This window comes from Tyto alba, unplaced genomic scaffold (assembly GCF_018691265.1).
Source record: "Tyto alba isolate M040663 unplaced genomic scaffold, T.alba_DEE_v4.0 Super-Scaffold_42, whole genome shotgun sequence".
NCBI lineage: Eukaryota > Metazoa > Chordata > Aves > Strigiformes > Tytonidae > Tyto > Tyto alba.
In genome coordinates, this window is record NW_024881318.1 from 16,202,992 (window position 1) to 16,225,531 (window position 22,540).

The 22,540-nt window shown below is 38.6% G+C and overlaps 1 protein-coding gene across 1 annotated transcript; it reads right to left on the reverse strand.

Moving 5' to 3' along the window:
* Positions 1 to 13: 13 nt before the first annotated feature.
* Positions 14 to 20,557, reverse strand: AMACR (alpha-methylacyl-CoA racemase). The gene is made up of 5 exons (XM_042804820.1): positions 20,106 to 20,557; positions 17,657 to 17,800; positions 14,916 to 15,076; positions 9,768 to 9,954; positions 14 to 936 (listed from the first exon to the last, which is right to left on the reverse strand). Exons 1-5 carry the CDS (start codon positions 20,353 to 20,355, stop codon positions 527 to 529), a joined length of 1,152 nt encoding a protein of 383 aa, XP_042660754.1. The 5' UTR covers positions 20,356 to 20,557; the 3' UTR covers positions 14 to 526.
* Positions 20,558 to 22,540: the final 1,983 nt, after the last annotated feature.

A 22,540-nucleotide genomic window follows, 5' to 3' on the forward strand; every position in this document is an offset into this window, starting at 1 on the left:
AATGTAGTCAGGCTATTAAATAGAATTACTTTATGATAATAACTCTGCAGCAGCACATAAGAAAGCAGCATTATTTCAATCATCTTTTGGTCACGATAAGGCAAATGCATTAATAAGATAGGGTAGAGAAAAAAATCCCTTCTATATATCTGTATTTTATTAAAAGTATCACCTTCATGTAATTACAACATCTATTAAAAAGCAACAGTGTAACTAATAATTAAAAGACAGAAACATTTCACAGGATATGATATTTAAAGAAACATTCTGAGGATTTACAGCTGCTTACTAAGCAAACTGTGTACATCTTCCAACACAATTCTGGCATCATTCTAGACAGCAGATCATCCAGGTACATGAGTACATAACTCCCACTGTTTTAAATTAAATTTAAAATTTCAATTTTTTTTTTTAAAATTATTTAAAAGCAATATCATGCAAACATTTATTTGTCTTATAATTAAATTTTAATGCATAAAAACTTACTGTATCAGCCTGAAATCTGTCTGATCTGCATAGTTAGAGATTATAAATTAGCTTTTGGTTTACTGGATTCTATTATTTTATCAGAAAAAAGTTTAGCAATCTCTTGCATAGTAAATCCATATTCTAGAAGTATCTCTTCTGTGTGTTCTCCTATAAAAGGATCTCTTTTACATGATGGAACTGCAGGGGTCCTTGATAGAAGAGGAGCAGGTCTAGGACTTATCTCTTCCCCATCATTTTTGATAAAAGAATTTCTTTGCTTGTTATGCTGATGTGAGGCAACTTCATCAAAGGATAAAACAGGGGTCACACAGGCATCAGTACCATCAAATATGCTGCACCACTCAGCTTGTGTCTTCTGTGCAAATATGGATGCAAATTTTTTCTTCATTTCAGACCAGTCAGAGAAACTCAGCTGACTGGGAAGTTTATCTGAATCTAGCCCAAGACCTGAAAGGAGAAAAGCAAAGTTTAACTATAGTATAGCTTAGATAAACTACCAAGTGCTGCCCACAACTAAGTATGTTCCTCAAGAAGCTAATATTTTGCTGACAGTCCAACATAACAGAGCACACTAAAAGTCACTTCAAACTTTATTAGGATATCTGTGAGGGGGGGAGGGAACAGAATAAAATGTTCTATCACTTGCAATTAATCTAAACCACATCAGCTACAGCCTTTTAACTAAGTACATACGATGAACACTCATTTGTATAAGTACTTCATAAGAGCAGCAGCTGCCTAGAGATAACATTTTGTCCTGAGAACATTTTCTATAATAGGTATTGAATTCTCTATCTGGCAGTTGCAACACAAAAGTCTGCTGAACGGGTCTTGGACTACAGCAACACACTTATCTCATAGAAGCCAGTACATCTGCCAGAGCTGGACATTCAGCAGGCTAGAGTCTTTGAACTCCAACACCATCGGGTTATTTCTAGGCCACAGATGAGAAGATGGTGTAGATGGCTATACCCAAGCTTCATGTGCATGAGGTAGCTCAGCTGCAGATGCCTGCAGGCTGAGTGACCTGCTTCTTGACTCTCTCCATCCAGATGGACTCCAGCAGTGTTTGCTGCTCTCCCCTCTTCAGCACACTTCCCAGATTCCAACTGTCCTCTGCTGCTCTTTTGGAAAAGTTAAATCCACAGCTAACCCATAGGTTTTGGAAAAGCTAAACCCACAGTGAGTTACACTAACTGCTTAAGAACTCTGCTCCCCAGAAGATCAGCTGCATGGACCACTTATGTATGCGATACTCACATCCCTTCTGAGACACAAGAGCAGAAGATGAACACGCAGGATTTGTACTGAAAATTCCCTGAACTAGGCAAGCCCTAGGTTCTTCTCTTAACCAGACACCATCTTCCCTCTCTCAGGGGAGTTTCCAACTCTCCTGTGCAGCCAATTTCCCATCTCTTTTTCTGTTCTCAAGGATTCTCCTCTCTGCACCCTCTACCCTTCCGTTCTCCTACTTCAAGGAGATGCAAGAATTATTATCACTTCTTGTAGCATTTATCTCAAAAAGGAGATAAGAAACAAGAAAAAGTAATTAAACCACATTTTCAAAATTGAGATAGTACAAACAGAGGTACAAACAGAGTCTATGATACCAAACAGAAATCAGAAGTGGTATATTGAAGGCTGCCCAAACAGTCACATCTTGAAATTCAGAAGCATGAACACAGCAGGAAAAAATCGTAAAAAGCAGGGATAAGAAAGAAGTTAATTTGAAAAATCAGAAAGGCTAGAGACCAACTATCATAATGTTCCACAAACAAAAAAAAAGGGAGCTGCTTAGAAAGCAACAGATCTGTGTAAAAAGCAGAGAAAATACAGAGTTCTGCAAACATTTAATTATGAGCATTCTTTCTTATACCTTTGGATATCCGGTAACTGATGATTTAACTTGCAGCTGTTAACAGGCTTGGCTACTAGATGCCTGTTTTCGGGTAGAATTGACACAGAACTCCTCTAATTTTTAGCTGTAGATAGGCTGAAAAAACCTTTCTGCATCTTCTATTTCTACAGTTTCCTGGGTAGACATATAACTACTGAAACATACAGGGGAAAAGCTAATGTCCATTCTTCTGCTCTTTAAGTTCTTTCTTTCTGCTCATAGTCTCTACTGCATGCACTTCTTGGGGCTCACAGTCTCCCCCAAGTTATCATAATATTTAAGAATTTCACTGTTTATCAGAAGATTATTAAATAGTATCTCTGAAAACTAATACATGCTTTGAAAACCTACTTTACTACTGCAAATGAAAACACAGATAAATTGCCAGTCTCCGGACTCAGAAATACAGCCTTGCAGTTCTTGATGTTTAGAAGAAAATCAACACAAAGACAGAATTGGCATTTTCACATGGTGTGAGTACTACAACAAGGTAAACATAAGTTCTTATCGAGTTACCAAGTCATGTTCACCTTAAATCACTAAATTTACCATCCAGTCTTCATAACCATTTATATCATCCTAATAAAAGATGAGCTGACGATTACTTATACTGGTTGTACATCCATAATTAAATAAAAACTAACAATGCTGTCAACGTCAATTTTATTAATAGTCTTCAAAGTGCAATATTAAAGATGAACAGTACTATATAGTTTACTTAAGAACAAGGAGGTTAGGCAAATTTACCTTCCACAATAAGTAAAGCTAAGTAACAACACACTATCTGAGATTCTGTCTCAATGCATGAAACCTTGTCTCTATCTGAGATTCTGTCTCAATGCATGAAAACATTGTTTCATAAGTATTTGTTTGCTTATTAATTATGGTTTGGGTTTTAGTAGCCAGTTCAACATGAACAGAGCTCTATCATTATTATCCCATTACACAATTATGTTTGAAGATCATGCCAGATGGAAAGTTGGCTGAACCTAACTGTACATGCTCTAGCAAAATAGAACAATATGCAGAACCTGGAATTTAATATTACATGTTCTTTTTCCTTTGCCCACTGAAGACTTCAACTTTAAATAGCATGAACCGACAGCATTTAAACTACAGCTTCTCATTTTCCAGCCTGTGCTAACCATTTGTGGTGCACACAAACAGAATCACAGCAGCAGTGACTGAGTCAACAAGGAAACAATTACACAGAACAGAATCGTTTGGGGTACCACAGGATGACAGATTTCACCCAACATAATCAACAACAGAGTATCATTTACACAGAATATCTGGTAAAGCAATCACAACTTGTTTCCAAGTATTTTTGTTCAAAACAAACAACAAACCTACCCCAGTGCAGCTTTGAAATAACAAGTTTTGAAAAATGAAAAACTAAGTCTCCTTCTAATGATACAGCTTTGTCACCTTTAAATGCTATAGCTTTATTGACATACATCTGCATGTCATTTGTTACTGCAACAAATTGAAATCTCCATTTTTACAGAACTTCTTAGACAAGATACAGTAAAATTAGGCACCTATTTCAAGAGAGAAAACAGTAAAATTCATTACATAAATCAGTGAAATTGCTTTGGTATGTTGGAATAAACAGTTTCTTACAGTATTTCAGCCATACTATTTTAAAAGATTATTTAGGATCCCTAGGATAGCTCTGTTCAGGATTTTCTTGTTTTAATTTGCTGATTTTCTTTTCAAAATTGTATGCTCATAGCACAGTAATTCTGAAATTACATTGCCACAACATGAGAGAATAGAACCATCTGGTTCTATGGGAATACTTAATTTTGGCCCTAGCCAGAGTCATAAGGTGTTTGCCATTGCTGTCTCTCTCTCTAAACAGAATTCATTCTCACTCAGAGGGAATTGAACTTTAGAATATTCCAAGAGAGTAGTGAGTTTTCATTAAAGTAACTATGTAAAGTTTCTTCTCTACTTGATGTTTCCAAAACTAAATAATTATTCAGAAAGTGACAGTTCAGCAAAAGGTTGATCAGGCCCAAGTACTATCAGAGCATAGCTGCAAATGCATCCATAGCTGTAGTCCAAGTTTACATATTTAATTACCACAATTGCAAATGTTTTGGTGGAGCAAGAACCCGACCCTCTACAGCATTTGTACAATATTTAAGGCATATCATGATAAGTAAATTCAAATAAAACTTAACATGATGTGTAACTGAGGGTGTCTAAAATGTAATAAGGAAACTGTTCATCCACTTTGCACGTCTTCATAACAACATTGTATTGAATTCAGTACACTGGCAGGTTTTTAATACATTACACAATACTTTACAACCACAAAATAGAAAGCCCTGTGAAATCCTGCATAATGATGTAAATTATGTTTTTCAAGATCTTTCCTAAATTTTTCCTTTCTTTTTAAATAGATGTCACACGAAAGTAGTACAAACTGGCTACTATCAAATACATATTCAGTACTTTAGTGACTGTTAATGCTATTCACATCAATGTAAGTTGATACTAAGTTCACCTTATGTAACTAATTTTATACCACATGATAGAAGACTTTACCCTCACCTGATATACAGAATTTACTCTGTTCTGCATGCCTCTTGTAGCCTGGCTACAGCAGTATTAAGTACATATTGCTAAAAATCAAGAGAATCCTGCAGAAGCAATTTACAGCTCAGCTGGAAGATGTTCTGTCTCCTTCTGCAAAAACGCTGACACTTAACATTAGAAGCACATGTTTCTTACATCAGATTTTTCATAGGATGCAAAGGCTTTTTAGTTATTTATTGGCAGACTTTTGTAGCATTAGAATTAATATAAGCAAAAGGATTACAGCATATTTGTTAACAGCAAATAGGCTATAGTGAGTCCAGCACACAATTCCTAATACTACAGCAATTATTTACTGGATTTTATACTGTTATTTTACATAGCTTCAGTTTCTCTTATGTCTTTTTAAAAAGCTCATAAATTTGTGATAAGGAGAAATTTAATTTTTCCTGCTGAGCATGATCCACAAAGCCAACAATCTTCTCAAACTAAGATGCTGTATTTTCTTAAACTTACTTAGTTACCCTCTGCAGACCCCTCAAGAACTTTCCTCATGTCATTAACTGCACTCTGGTCCAGTACTGGGTTCTTATTTCTGCAGGGAAAGACTGAAGTGAATCAAAACCAAAAGGAAATTACTTTCACTTCAGCTAACCAGAATTCTGTGACCAGTGACAGATGGTTCAGAAATCACATTCCTTTCTCGATTCTGCAATCTTTAAATCTGCAACTGTTACACCTGCAACAACCATACCCTTGAGTTCTCATTATATAGGAGTGGCAAAAGGAACCTACTCTCTGAATATGGACAGAGACATAAAGTAGCTTCTGAATATATTTCGGCTGGAACAGCACCAAGTAGTTCACCAGCAGAACTGCCCAGAATTAGGGGAAAAAAGTATGAAATAGAATTATGGAAATTGTAACTGGAACATACTATTTTAAAACTATTTCAAAGCAGGGAATTAATGCCTGGAACAGACGACTCAGACTAAGTCAAAGCTCCTCGGGTTTGTGAAAGAGCAATGCAACTCTCACAAGCAGATTTTTCTTCCTTATAGCATTCAAAGGCTTCAATTATGAATTCAATTTCTGCAGTAGATATCCCAGAAAGGAAAAAAGCCCTAGGCCACAAGAAGGATCTGCTGTTCTAATTTAGTACACTATTGCTTCAGAAAGCTTGCAACCATAACTACTGAAGGGGATAAATATTTCCTAGGTGAAAATCTGAACAATTCATAATATGCACCTAAAATACAATGAAGCAAGACCACTTATTTTAAATGCAATATTGTGAAAAGATCCTGAGTTCAGTCTGATACTTTAAACCGTACACTTTGGCAAAATAAAAAAAAAATTATTGACTGTAAACAAGCAAAGACTGTGATACAATTAAAGGCAAAAAGCAAAAGCTCCTTAAAAGACTGTAGTCTGTATGTTGGATTTTTTTAAATATGACAGAAATAGACCAAAACACAAGCACAGCTGTGACTGCAGTTGTCTACTTATAAATGTATACACCAGTTCTTTATTGCTGGAATAACTATTTTTGAAACTTCAGCTGCAAGCTTAACAGCCATTTCTGTGCATTGTAAGCATAAGAAATGCTTTCAAACATGAAAACAAAGTTGTCCAATGTGGTCACATATGGGCAGGTGAATTCATAGTTGCTGCTCCAACTTTATGTTCTAAATTTCTGCAAAACAACTAAGAGGAAAACAGAAAATTTTAGCATTTGCCTCAGTTAAGAGTTACCTAAATGAGACAGAGACAGATCAGTTGCCATGTTATATTGCCTGAACGCTGGACTCATCCATCACAGGCTTCTTTCTAGATAAACTGACTGGCCATTTGAGAAAGGAAAGCCTGAGTCTTGCTCCATATCAATGATCAATACAAGTAGGCTGGAGTGTCCAGCAAAGGTTCACTAAGAAGAGTGACAAACAAGACCAGACTCCATTACAAAATTTGTTTTCTTTTTGAACAAATATGGAATCCATCCCACTCCTGTAGCTTAAAAGTAACTGCTATTCAACTTAATCTCTAGAGAAGAATAAAACACTGCAGCCATAAATACTGCAGGCCAGTGTTTCATCACTCTATGCCAAACATGGGTGTTTGAGGAGGCAGCTTTATTCTTTTCTTGTTTCCTTTGTATTTAATGTAGGCATTTTGCCTGAAGAAATGTATTGGAATTCCAAATTCCCTAGCTTCCAGAGCAAGGGCTTACATTTTACTATGATACAGTCTTATATTTATTTTTGTTCTCCAACTCCATTTCTTGCAAGCAAAATTCACTCAAGGGATTGGAAGACAATAACATTTCAAACAACTGCAAAGTGTGGATCAACTATACTTTCTTTTTCAAGATCAAGTAGCTTAGAACTGGAGTTCGCAAACAAGTTATTCTCAGGACAATGAGGGACAAAGTATCAGCTTCTTCAGCCAAGAACATGGCTCTTCCAAACCTGACATCTGATCTGGGGGCAGCACACAATGCTGGACATGTCTCTGAGTCACTCCAGGAACCTGCCTTATGCGTTTCATGTACCAATTTGGATACTCCACACAATTGCACAGCCCTTTTTAAGCTACACAGAGAAGCAGTCATTTACAGCCAAAGATGTGCAGGAACTCTGGGAGCACCAGAGGCTGCAAGAGAACAAAGCCAAACCGTACAGAACAAGATGTCTCTTTGGGATCCTGTTCACAAGAGGCACACCCTATCTTTCAACCCCACACTTTCATTTCATCTTACCATGCTCCTGAATTTCAAAAAATCCTGGTAGTGCAGGCCCTGGCACTGACTATGCTTGTTAGCACAACAGACTTGATTGGGACTGAGCTGGCAGTAACTAACTGGCTGTGATAGGAATCGCCACGGTTTAACCCCAGCCGGCCACTAAGCACCACCCAGCCGCTCATTCACTCCCCCGCAGTGAGATGGGAGAAATTTGGAAGGGTAAAAGTGAGAAACTCAATCATGGGTTGAGATAAAACCAGTTTAATAATTACAAACAAATAATAATTTTTAAAATTGTAAGGAAAAGAGGGAAAAAATAATAACAGAGAGAGAAGAAAATAAAACCCAAGAAAGACAAGTGACACAAATGAAATCAACTGTTCACCATCAACCGACCAATGCCCAGATAGTCCTCAAGCAGTGGCTACCTCGCCAACCTCCCCCGCCCCATTTTTACTGCTGAGCATGACGTCATATGGCATGGAATATGCCTTGGGGTCAGCTGTCCTGGCTGTGCCCCCTCCCAGCTTCTTGTGCACCCCCAGCCACTCACTGGTGGGGTGGTGTGAGGAGCAGAAAAGGCCTTGGCTCTGTGTGAGCACTGCTCAGCAGTAACTAAACCATCCCTGTGTTATCAACACTGTTTTCAGCACAAATCCAATACACTGCCTCATACTAGCTACTATCAAGAAATTTAACTCTATCCTAGCCAAAACCAGTGCACGCATCCATGCTCTCATTCAAGGAAGAATCAGTGGGGAGAGATCGAGCAAGAATAAGGAGCTACTGCCACCCTCACTCAGCAAAGATTTACCACATGCAAGTTGTGCACATACAAAGTTGTTCACATAACACTGGGTACACCCATTTCAGGTATATCCTTTGTTAGTACTCCTTCTACTCAATAAGGAAAGCTAAAATTAGATTGATAACTTTTTATATCCTTCACATTCAGAATAATGGAAAGAGAATAAATGCCAAATCCTTTTGTGAATTTTTTATATTTTCATAAATTCTGTATGGAAAGCATAGTAATCCACCCCAGGAGCACAACAGAAGAAATTATTTTTAAATTAAATAACCAGTAAGAAGAGAAGAGCACATCTGATTATATCTGTATCTGAAGCATACAAACAGTTCAAAGGTAAAGAGGCACCTGCAAATTTCTGTTTTAATGTCACACAATTTTTGTTTATACACAAAATCAGTGTACATATGCATGACCCGTTCTAATTTCCCAAATGAATAAATCATATTTTACAGTCATATTTAAAGAGTCTTCAGTAAAATTTTTAAATTATATCTTAGTATGTATTAATATATCAATATGCCAATATATAAACATATTATTAATATATAATTTATATATTAATATATTTACTATCTTTAATGTTTCAAGTAATTCTATTCTATTATATATGGATATATATCAATCATAGCACATATTATATTCATATTATGTATTTTAATTATATTATCGATTGATTATATAACCTGTAAAGTAATAGAATTATTTAATACATTATTTAATTACAAAACAACATATAATATATATTTAATATCAATTAATTATATTAATATATATAGCTGATTTTGCTTCTAGAAAAATTCCATTCTATCAAGAAATATTAACTACTTCCAATGAACATTAATTTCTGAAACTATTTAAATAGTTTATTTTTTTTAAATATAGCACAAATAAATGAAAATGTTTGATATTTTATTTGCAACACCAAAGAGTTATGTATGCTTTTTAAAGTATATTCACAATCCCTTGAAAAAGTGGTTGCCAAAAGTAGTTGTTTAGTGCTCCAGTAACATCACAGACTACCATGACCATAGCTCCAGAAAAAAACCTGTAATTTAAGGGTACTTTAATGGGAAAGGTAAAGGAGGGATGAAGAAGAAAGAAATCAAGAGCTAGAAGAAGAAAGTCAACTAAACGGCTACGCTACTATGCAATTAGTTTCAAAAAGTTTTTGGCGTTTACAAAGAAATCAACATAACCAATGTCATAAATCAAAACCAAGTATTGAAGAATTAATTCAATCATGCTTTGCTGGTGTGAAACAACTGCTCCAAGCTACTTACCCTTTATTAACTGATCATAGAATTGAGGCTCAATGGCACCAACAGCCATGAATCTTCCATCAGAGGTCTTGTAGGTTTCATAAAAAGGCGCACCGCTGTCTAACAGGTTCTCACCTCGAGGTCTGTTCCAAAGTCCCAAATTTTGTGATTTCCACAGGAAAGAACTTAAGTATGCTACTCCTTCTACCTTGAAGATTTGTAGGAAAAAGTAACAGCTTCAGTAAATTAGCTGGCATGTCACCTCAATTCTATGTAAAGCAAAACAACAAAAATGTACTACCAGTTCTTTTTTAAGATTTTTAATGCCAAAAATCTCTGGTAAGTAGTTTTAATTTCTTAAAATTTTTAATTACTGTTTATATTGCACATGTGAGATTATCTAAAATTAGAGAATAAGAAGGAGCATAAATGTAATAATGCAGCTTCGAATGGATAACACACCTTCAGTGCACAAAGTTTCCTCATTTAGCAAGTTTATAAACATGAGTTCACAAAGAGAATGTACGTAATTTTAGGTGATCGGACAAGCTTCTTAGCTCCATGGAATATGAAGTAGCTAACAGTTGTCAAGCCTTCTAAACCTCTGGAAATCAAGATGCCTCTACCAGTCCTGTAAGTATCAAATTTTTAGCTCAACATTAACTTATTTGAATTTGCTGATTAGAATACAAGTACTATTTTTAGAAGAAAACTGGAAGGAAATCAGAGGTTAATGCTCTCTTATACCATGGGAACTGGGAAGCTCATCTCCATCACTAAGCTAAAACAAAAATTCTTCCGCTCTCATCACTGGCAGGTACATAGACATAGCAAGCTAATCTCTAAATAGGCAAGCGTCTGATGAATACAGCAATAGAAAATATGATTAATCCTGTTCCAACTTTCTCCTTACAAGCTTGTACCAAACTTTCTAAGCAAAATCATATTCTACAGTTTTGCTCATCAGCAGAATCCATTTTCTTCCAACTGCATTAGAAAAACTGTAAGAGAAGATGAGGCAGGAACAGTATATGGCCAGAAATATTCCAGTGGAATGGAGAAAAACCTGAGCTGTATAATTTTCAGTATCATCTTGATTCATGTATTTTCAGCTGTGTAAAATTAACCTAATGTTGTCTATAGAGAAAAGCACAGAGATTGTAGCAAAATAAAAAGCTACTGAATTTTCATGTGGAAAGACCTATTAATTTATAACTTTCTAAGTAAGAATTTAAAACATGCAGATCTCTGAAGTATGCAGTCATGAAAGCTTCTTCGTTTAATGTGTGTTACTTGGCCTCTTTCTCAAGTATCTGCCAGGACAGGAATACTTCTACCCTACTTGTTATATGTTAAAGTTAATTAAAGTACCTTCATATGAGAAAATACTGTATACCTTCATCTACATGTTTGCAAAATGACTGCAAGGATATCAAAAGTGTTTGCTTTATTAATGATCTGATCTTGCACTGCTTATATTAACAAAAAAATTACACAAAAAAACCCACTGGAAGTAAGGATACCAATAGATGGAGAGAATATCAGAATATGCTCTAACTGCAAATTAGATTTTGGTGCTGATGGAACTACTTACAATACCTACACACAGTGCTGCTTACCCTGGAAACACTTAAAATAAAATAGCACATCTGTTTTGGACTTGAATAGGAACTTTAGAAATATCCCTGGCTGAGCAACCAGACAGCTACCTTCTGCCTAAGGCCCACTGCAACTCACAGACAAGTGAAAACGTGTTTAACATCTCCATCAAATGCTCAAATAACACCATATACACACTAATGTGGTCACTTTCTTTTAAAACATGAAAAGGACAACATGGGGAGACTCCACTCAAGCCTAATTGCAGAATTATTACAGTAACAGTTATGTGTTTCCTTAATGGCTCCCTCAAGCTAAAAGCATCAGCAGACTCTGAAGCAGGGACAAGAATCCAGAGGCATTACCCTGATGGGTGACCTGTCTGCTCCACAAGTCTTCTGTTCCTTCTGCAGAGTGAAGCAGTTCAAACAAAACTGAAAATGAATCCACACCAACCTAATCTTCATCCCTTGTGACTGATGGACGTCTCTAGGATGTGGGAGTTTTGGTTTTTAAGTACCTCCAGGCTGAGAAAAACCTGGAACCCCAGTCTTCTGTTGGACAGCTAAATGCTCTTGCCATGAGACTATTATGCAAGTGATCATTACAACCATCTTGTACTGCGGCTGTCTTTTCACAAAGAGTGAGTCATGTTTGGTCAGATGCCTACCATCAGCAGAAGGCTCTGTGTCTGAATTTGGAGTGAACCTAAAGTGTGGCCTTGACTCACATGCTTCTACTCCAGTGTGGTGCAAGAGTGCAGACGTACAATTGCGCCCACTGTATCCTCCTGCAGAGTCCACTCCACATCCTACTCAGCACATGGGACTGCCAGGATCACTGTAAGATACCTGTGACCCCTATAGAGTCAGTGAGAAGACACAGCAACTAACATGAATCAATTCACACCAGGAATTTAATTCTTCTGAGGTAGACACCTGAAACAGGACCAGTGATGTAAATCTAGCACTTGGTCTGATCCCCTCTACCCTCTTCTTGTATCAGCTCAGTTTCACTAACAGGAGTAGTTCCTCATGTGTATACTACTGATCAGAAGAATGCTCCCAAGCCATTTTTCAGCTTTTAGCATAGTAATTAGAAATAAAGGATAAATAAAACATCATTCTATCATAAAAATTTGGGCCTCAATCTAGAATTACTAACCTCAAAAACAAAAATATTCAATTTTTTTAGATTATTTCTGAAAAACAGACATTGAAATAAAAGGAAAAAATAAACAAGTGGTCAGTAAAACAATCCATAAAAATGAAAACTCATTAAAAGAAATCCTGAGGACACAAAGCTGCTAAAAAAGAAATTAATTTTCTCTCTTCTAATGTAGAAAATTCCACCATGGATCAGAGTTGTCAACACTGAGACTACCTAAACTGTACAACAAATAATAGGCATATTAAATAGAAAAAAATGTTAAAACAAAATGACAGCTGAAATGCTGTGGTATTGTGATTTTAAAAATACATACTTCCATGAAGCAACCTTAGATATAAAAACAGGCTCATCAAAGCAGCCTATTTAACTGTCTTTGCTATTGATGATGCATGTATATTTCTCATCAACTGTCTTACTGAAAGTCTGTTCAAGTGAAAGGAACACACCAAAATGCCAGGTAAAGTACATTCCAGGATACCAGGCAATATTACATCCATTTCACAGGACAGCAGGAGTTTTATCAGCAGGGAACTGTACATTCTACAGTTATAATGAAACAAGAAAAAATTGAAAGAGCGAAGTTTTGAGGGCGTAAAAAACCCCATAACACATTCCATTCCCAATGAGCCACAGATCATATCAGGACATTAGCAGACTTACATTGATTCTTCTCCTAACAAATTCTTTTAATGACTTACATTACTGACAGTGAAAATAACTACAATAAATATATTTTTAAATATTTGAAGACTTGTCACAATTCTCCACAGTTTCTGCTTCACATGTATAGGAAATTCTTCAATTTTTCTTTGTAGGTCATGTTTGCAGACTCATATAATTTTTGTTGTGTTTCTTGGACTTCCTCAAATTGGTCGGTTTTTTTTTTTGAAAGACGATTGCCAGCATCGGAAACAGTATTTTCCTGAAGCCTTATAAATGTTGAATAGATAAGAATTACTTCAGAAACTTTGCTGGCTCTATTTCCTGCTTATACATCCTAATACAGTGTGTATGTGTTTTACAACAGCATGATATTGTTGACTCGTGTTCAGCTTGTGACTACTACAAGACCCCAGGATTGTATTGTAGCCAATTGTTCTCATTCTGCATTTGTGCAGCTAATTGTTTCTGCTTAAGAGAACTACAGAGCAGTGGTCTCCATAAATTTCAGCTATTTTTTTTAGGTAATTTCTCCAACTTGAAAAGGTCATTTTCAATTCTAATCCAAATATGCAATACACTTCTAATTCTTCCCACATGCATATAATCTGTAAATCTACTCAACACAACCACTCATCTTATTGGAGAAAACACTGAAAACAAAACAACAAATGTCTGTAGAACTTCAGCTGATAAGTTTTTCACTTTGACAATAAACTGCTAACAACTATGCTATTAGCTGTCAGGGTAAAAAGATTAGACCAGTTTTGCATCAATCCCACAGGATTTTCATCTAGACCATAATGCTGCGACCCACTTCTGAGAATGTCATATGAATTTGTCAAAAACACAACCTGACTTACTCAAGATGGTTAACATCTCTTGTTATTCTCCTATCTTCAAGACCTCTTCAGCAAAGGCATTTTTTTTAATTATTTTTCAATTTATATTTAAATCCAAATGATAGCCTTCACTGTATCACAACACCTCAAACGGAGGTCCAATTTTAATTGCAATACTCTTTAAAAAGAAAAACAGAAAAAGAGAGAGACAGAAAGAAAAAAACACTTGCAAGTAATATAGGTTTCAAGAATAAATGTAAACACGTATTTTTCCTCTGTATGTAAATGGGTGGCCTTGCAGTGAAAAAAATCCATAGTATTAACTATTAAGTTAATTTAGCCTTTAATTTATTTTATGGCACATTAATACAAAGTGTTTGAAATTGACTTATTGGAAATAATCCGTGGCAGTGTAATTATTCAAGGTCACAGTGCTTCTAAGACATGACCTGTCACAAATTCATGAGCAGATGTATCTTGGATAAAGCTGATGCAATGCTTTATTTTATTAGGATCGTCATGTTTGCTATTATGCATTATGTTAATTGTTTATTATACACCCTACTTCCATAAACCAAGCTTACTCATCATAAGTACACAGCTAATATTTTGTAAAGAAGGCAGACTGTTAAAAGGGAAGACAGGGAATGGCACAGGGGGAGAGCTACTGTATGTGTCCCATGTCATAAGGATGTTATGGCAACAGTGATATGTGAAAACTGCTTGCACATGACATAATAGTTATTTTATGAGATTACTTACTTTCCCTTACACAAGTTCTCAATTTTAAACCTTACAAATAGCTCAAATTTCCTCCCTTTTACACACTTAGAGTAGGAAAATAACCCAAACAAGTAAACCTAGAAACCTCCCCCACTTTCCTTGAGACCAAACTTACCATACTTGCATCAATGACCTGCCCTTTGCCAGATTTGGTACGTTCATAAAGGGCTAAAACAATGCCTAGTGCGCACATGACACCTCCACCAGCAAAATCAGCCAGAAGATTTATGGGTGCATAAGGATTTTCACCTTTTCTACCCAGCTTTGACAGCACACCTGACAGTAGAGCAAACAAAGCAAACGTAAGTATAAAATTAATTATAACCATTAGTTTCTACAATTAAAATTTTCATTCTTTTCAATCTATGCAAATAAACAAGGGATAAAGCAAACTTCTACCAACAGTTTTGTGTCTCTAATTGCTTGTGTCTTAGCAAATAGTTACTCTTTAATTCACAAAAGGATGGAATATATGACATCATATCAGTGAAGAAGCATTTAATTAAATGGATTAATAAAAGTCTCACAGATAAACCATTGATAATTTGGCTACATAAGGACAAAATTTCATCCAAAAAAACTTGTATGCAATAATTCTGTATTAGTACTTTGTACACGTATAGAACTTCCCCTATAATAATTCAATCAGCATTATGAACCTGTCTGAAAGCAACTTTGGTAAATTGTTCTTTGAATCTTTTAAAGCAAAAAGTGCAGATGTATAGTCTTCTGGGCACATAACGCATGAATTAATAATCATAACAAAGGATTTCACACCAACAACTAAACTTCAGTCCTATACTCCCTCTTCAACTACCCTTGGAAAAAAAAAGGTTATGTATAAGAGGAAAGTGTGAGTAACACAGAAAAGTTACCTCTGATTGCATGCACCATAGACATAGGGAACCTATGTTTATGCCAGAAATTATGTAGAAATGAAAGGGAATAGAGTAAAGGCTAAACCAGTTTTCTTCAGACAGAGCTTTGAATCTGTTAGCATTTCTCTACCGTCCTGAACAACCTCTTTACTGTCACCTTACTCTTTGTAGTACCCTCATAGCAATTCCCTTTCTGCAAGCAAAAAAATCTGCAGTATAATCATCTCTCTCCTATGTCTGTAGCCTAAGATCTGAGACTTGCAGCATATATGGTCAAAATTTCCTGAGAACTCCATGATTCTGATTCACTGTTTAGTTAGCTAATGGCCTAATGCAACTCCTAAGTGCAAGCACCTGAGTGCACAAAATAAAGAAGTTTCCAGAGCCTGTATTGTAAGCATGAAGTCCTGTTGCTGACTAAAGCCTCACTTCTAACGGTCTAAAGTCCGTCACATGCACCAGCAGACTAACATATTAACTTAGATCTGGAGTTACCAATGCAAGCCATTTTTTAGTTAAAGAAAAAAGCCAAAGCATATCAGGAAAATTTTCAGGATATCAGCTCTCATTCTGAGGAATGGTATCTCCCTAATACCTTGCCCTATTTCCTTTAAATAGGCAGAAAAACCTGACCTGTGAAATTTCAAGCAAAATTATTTAATTTTAGGAAGATAGCACTAACCAAAATACTACTGATTAAATCAGTTCCAGACAAAAAAACCACTTCTTTTTGTAAACAGAAAGTACTACAGTCTAAGGTAGAGATGGACTATACTGTTCCTGTACTGACTCTTTCCCTAAGCTAATAACAAATAAAAATATCGTAACACTTTGAAATCACCTTAACATGAAGTAAAAAGTGTTTCAAACGAGGCACTTTCTTTACTCATTTTTTATTCTTTGTCAATCTTACATAATGAGAGAAGGCTGAACCCATCCTTGAAGAAACTTAATTACACAACACAGTGACTCCCCATAGTGGGTGATACTAGATCACCGTATTTGCAGTGCCTCTGCACCGGCCCTTCACTGGGGTTAAAAGAAATGCCGTAGCCAGAGGGAAACCAAGAAGTTTGGGGCTGCTTTCTCTCCTCCCTTGCAGGCTCAGAGGAGCACCAGAGACAGAAGCAATGTGAGCAGCAGTAGGTGGGGTCATGCATGACACATCACCGCTATCACCAGAGTTGGGTAATTTTGTTATTGTTTGTTACTGCATACTTGTAAAATCATGACACTTAAAAAACAGGATACTGTCTACAACACCTCAGGGAAACACAGCATTGCCAATTTATTTTAAGCCTACTTTCCCTTCTGTTGGTATCAAAGTGGTATTTGCAGCAGAAAAGCACAAGAGCTCAAATGGCTTAGGCTGCGTAGTTTTTCTTCGCTCAAAAAAAGCTGCTCAAAAACATGTGAAATAATCTGCAGCACTTTCAGAATTATAAACACAGATTTTCTAGAGAGAGGCCCTGAAGAAAGACAAAAATGCAAAAAAACTTCAGTCCTCTCTTCAAAGAGAAAAACTTTATTCAGATAAAATAGAGCAAAGGAAGGGGAATTCTGTATAGCCTGGTAAGACATGTTGATTCAACCTAACAGCTCACTGCTGCTGCCTAAATTAAAACCTGTGCAGTCCATGTTTCTCCTTTCTTGTGCTGACTTTCTATGCTTACTGGATGCCTTAATGAACTGCTTCACCTCAATAAACTGGCAGAAAAACATCCTCATTTCTACTGGGCAGTTTTTGACTTGTGAGGGAGCTTACAGAGGGGTTAAGCAAGTGCCAAAGCTGACTGGAGAGAAAGGAACAGGGACAAGCACACAGAAAAAGAAATCCCTCTCATCAGATCTGCTCAGCTGTTTCATCAGACTGCACCTCTGGTAATTTGAGCTACCTGTAAATAACATCTTAACAAATTCCTCAGTCTTGATTTAAGGGGGGAAAAAACATTATTTGATGGGAAATTTTAGAGCCTACCTGACAAAGCCAAATAATTGATGTCATGACCTGCAGACCTGGCATATTTTCCTGACTGGCCAAATCCAGTAAGCCTAGCATAGATGAGCCTGGGATTCTCCTGCAGAAGGACCTCTGGACCAAGCCCGAGTTTTTCCATGATACCTTAAAAAGACAAAGGCAAGGAATCCTAATTCACATTTATGATGACTCAGAATATACATGGTTCAAAGTTAAATTATACAACAGACTGAATTGCTCTTTATGAAGTAATACATTCTAATTCAGTATCCATACTACAATGTGAGAAGTCAGAATGTTATGAATTACCAACATACTGCATACATTCTGAATAGAAGCCAATCAAGTGAAAATAAGGCTTTAGAGTCGCTCCTTCTTTTGCAGCTTTTTTTCCTGTTTTACTTTCCCAAAGTTTGCCAGACAGCTTGCTGTAATCTGTGTACTGTTAAATGAGAGAGAAAACTACCAAAGGCTTGGGGAAAAAAAAAAAAAAAAAAAAAAAGAGATAGCAAACTCCTACAGTTTCCACATTAAAATGACCTAAAATTACTTCCATCTTTCACTGGAATATACTTTCCTCACCACATTAGCATCTCAGTACCCCTCATGCTCCTCTATTTTTTAACTCATTGATGCAAATGGACCATGTCAGTATGACACAATAGATTTGCAACAACTGCACATAAGAAAATGTGTTCTTTTGTAATGCAGAGAATAAGGAACTTTTAGAAATCAATGAAATGTAGGTTTGATCAGCATGGGTTTACAGTAATCAAGGCTAAAATTTTGATCTTGCAGTTCTAAAATAGTGGTTTTAAAAGAAGCAAATTCAAGTTGCAAATAAATCATAGATTTTTATTGGCTCGATGCAATCTGGTCAGGCTATGCCCTATAATCTATACTGGCACTACTGGCACTACAGGAAGGCACATTTTGGAGGGGAATGAATAACATAATGTCAATGCCTATTCCACCCCAGCATCTATTACTGCAACTTCTTCCACCGACTAGTTCGTGATATTACTAAACCTTCAAATTCCTTAAGATCTGTTTCCATCATGTTACTTACTGGGCAGTGGTAAGTGATTAATGACAAGGAGAAGGCAGTGAAATTTTGTAAAGAGCAAGATTTTCAAAGCGCAAGTGAGAACTGGGTGCCAAATAATCCTGGTATCATGAAGTCGTTATAAGAAGGTCAATGGTACACGTGTTTAAAGAAACTCTCCTGCCACTTGGGCTCTCATCTTCTCATTGGTTCACACCAGCTTCACACTGGATCGCAGATTTTCACAGTTCAGTTACAGGCTCATCAAACCTAATATCTAGTTACAAAACTACCTGCCTTTCCAGATTAAAAAACAAAACAAAACCCAAGTGCCTTTAAAACTAATGAAAACAGAAACTTCCATTATAAGAAAAAAAATATCCCACTAGAAAATAGGAAACTAGCTACAATGAAAAATTGAATTTAATGTCTTAATTTTGTTTGCACAGCTTCTGAGAAACAAAACAAGAAATTATTAAGGTAAAAACCATTACAATCATAAACCGCTGTTTTCAGATTGAAAAGCACTGTCTTTGACACATGATACGTAAGCCTGTTTATGATGTGAGGTGTTTAACTGATACAGCCTTCTATTTCTAAACTGACTGCAGAAACCCCAAAACGCTTCAGCTAGCTCCTCACTGAGGCATGATCACAGAATCACAGGCCAGGTTTGGGTTGGAAGGGACCTTTAAAGGTCATCTAGTCCAACCCCCCCCGAAATGCGCAGGGACATCTTCAAACTAGATCGGGTTGCTCAGAGCCACGTCCAACCTGGCCTTGATGACAGTCTTCGTGACAGAACAGCACCCTCAAGGAACAGCAGGGGCACTGGAACAGCTCGGGCACGAGCACTGTATCAGTGCCTGCGTATGGTTTATGAACGAAGACAGCATGTAAGGTCTGTTGTCTTCAGAGGGATCAGTAAGCTCTGAGACTTAGAGCTACCTTCTACATCTTACCCAGATGCTAACCTTACAAACGTGAGTTGACTTACACCCGCACTGCAGGATTGATGCCCAAACTGGCACATGGCTCCTCGGCTCAGACGCCCTCTGGCCTCCCGGTCAGCGGAGGCAAGGCCCTGGCTGAGCGCTCTCCCCTCTTCTTCCCTGCGGTGCTGCGCGGCTGCTGAACTTCACAAGTCCCAGCCCGTCCCGCAGCGTTTTTCACCCAGTCACGGGAAAACAAACCACCACCCCCCCCCGCCCCCGAAACTGTTCCCTTCCCGCCGTCCGCTATGCATTTCAAGAGGCCGCAGGCAGGAGTCCCTCCATTGCCGCGCACCACGGCCCCCTGACCGCACTGCACACAACCCCCCCGTCCCCGAGGCTGCCCCCGCGCCCCGCCATCACCGCCCCACACACACACCCCGGCGCCCCCCCAGGGCCGGCCCCGCCTCACCGTGGCGGAACGGCTCGATGAGCACGTCTGCGCGGTGGCACATCCGCCTCAGCACCGCCGCCCCCGCGGGGCGCTTGAGGTCGAGCTTCACGGAGCGCTTGCCGCGGCCCTGCACGTCGGTGGCCACGGCGGAGTGGGGCACCCGGTCCACTCGCACCACCCGCGCCCCGAAGTCGGCGAGAATCATGCCGCAGAGCGGCGCCGGCGCCAGGCCGGCCAGCTCCAGCACCCGCACCCCGCTCAGCGCCATGGCGGCCGCCGCGGTTCCGGTGACGCCAACGGGGCTGTCCCGGGAGGAGCGGGCTGTGCCGGGGACGCCGCTCCCCTTTTCACCTGGCTGTGCCGGGGACGCTGCTCCCCCTTTTCCCTTGGCTTTGCGCTCCAGGGCTTGAGGAGGCTCCTCCCGTGGCGTGTGGAAACGGCCCGTGTTGCCTCACGGTCCCCCCGCGGCCGCGCCTCCTGAGCGGCGGGACTTGTGTCATCACCCCGAGGGTCCCCCCTCGCCCCCTTCCGCGCGGGGTTTTAGTCAGGAGCTGGGCGTTCTCCTGCTGCCGGGGGTCGGGCAGGCGCCCGGGAAGGTGAAAACCGACACCCTGTTTGTTCTCCAAAACTGCCCCCGGCGACAGCCGTGGCGCTTCACAGCGCGGCTGGCAGCGATGCCCGCCGGCCGCCCCATCCCGGGTCTGACACGGACACTCCAAACCACACTCACCTCAGCCTCTCGGGGGTATTTGCAGAGGAGCTTATTAAAAATGCGGTTTTGTTTTTTGTTTTGTTTTGTTTTTTTTTGGGGGGGTTGTTTTTTGGTTTGGTTTGGTTTGGGTTTTTTTTGCCCACCAGATGTGCCTTTAAACTAGGCTGGCTGGTCCTGTTGCTCCTGCTACAGGGCCCTACCTGGTACTGGAAAGCGGTAATTAATTCACTCTCTAAGACTCAGTTTTGGACTTTTAGAAAGCAGGCATTCTTTATTACAGTGCTGGACACAGAGGATAGCTCCTCCTAATGTGCATGTGTGAAAACAAAATCAACAGGCATTTATGCTACCTTAATCATACATATTCATTACATTTTTACCATATTTTTATAATATTCATAACTTTCCCTGGAACTCATTAGCATATGTTAATGCATCTCGCGCATATCTGTTGGCGTCTTCAGGTGGTCGTTGGGGGTCTTTAGATGAATGCTTGTAGCTTCTCCACTGTGTTCACCAGTTGACCCTTACTTCTGTGCAAACTCACCCCTGTGGTCACATATATCTTGTCCTTCAAGGCTGGCCTGGCCTGATTTTGTTGCTAATTTGCAGCTTCCTTATCTGTATGTTTTTTTGCACCTGCTACTACATGGCAAAACCATCTCAAGTAAGATTATTTATGAGTTCCTTTATCCTACAATTATTCTAACTATTCCTCAAAAGATTAGTATTTGTTCTAGAGCACAATGGTTAAATGGTCAAAACACCTTAAATCAACCTTAATAATTCTATTCCACAAATACCTATTTTCTAATAATCTTCGTTCACAGGTATCATAGCCTCTCCTGAAGGGACAGAGCCCAGAGCTGGGTTAGCAACATCTCCAGCAGTCCCTGATAAATCTGCTCAGGATGGGGCTGGCACAGCTGCTTGTGGCAAGCATGCCACTGGGATTTCAAATAAATACAAATTTTAACCAAAGTCTTGACGCTCATAGCTCACCTGTGCAGAGCTGTTAGCTCAACAGTGTGACAAAGACAAGACTGTCACTGTGGAGGCCATCAGCCCATCAGCCTTCTGCTGACCAGCTGTGCTTTGGAACTTCAGACAGAAACGTTTCCTTTTTCCCCTGCACAGAGCGCCGGGGCTTGTGTCCGGTTAAATCAAACCAGGTTTAATAAAGCCTGCATTCATGCACAGTTGCTCTTTTAATACAGCTTGCCAGAAAAACAGCCACATTTGACTGGAGGCCATGGTTGTTTTGTTTTTGTTTAGGCTGCTCACAGGAACAGGCATCAGTCCAGGAGAGGTGATGAAACAGACGTTGGATTAACATAGCTTTTCAAACTTATGTCCTGCTACCAGTATTTCAGGTTACCTGGTGGGAGACAGCAAGGAGGCCCTTAAAATTAATTCCGTGCTCATTTTAGCTATTTATTTAAATTAGTTGGACTAGAAAAATGTGTAAAGGCTGCAAATACAAATGCAGAATTTGTTCTAACTCTGCAATAAAACAGAAGAGGTCTATTGCCAGAATATCCTTTATTTTCCAGGTAGACACCTGGTCCTGTAATGCAGGCTCTGATTGTATCTGCTGCTATGCTGCCACCCACAAGAGATGGCAGAGAGAAAAATATGTTTTCATTCAAATGAAGTTACCTTGTTTTGTTTATTATCCATCTCCCTTAGAGGCACTGTTCCATATAAACGTTTATTTCCACAGACATCATAATGTAACTGG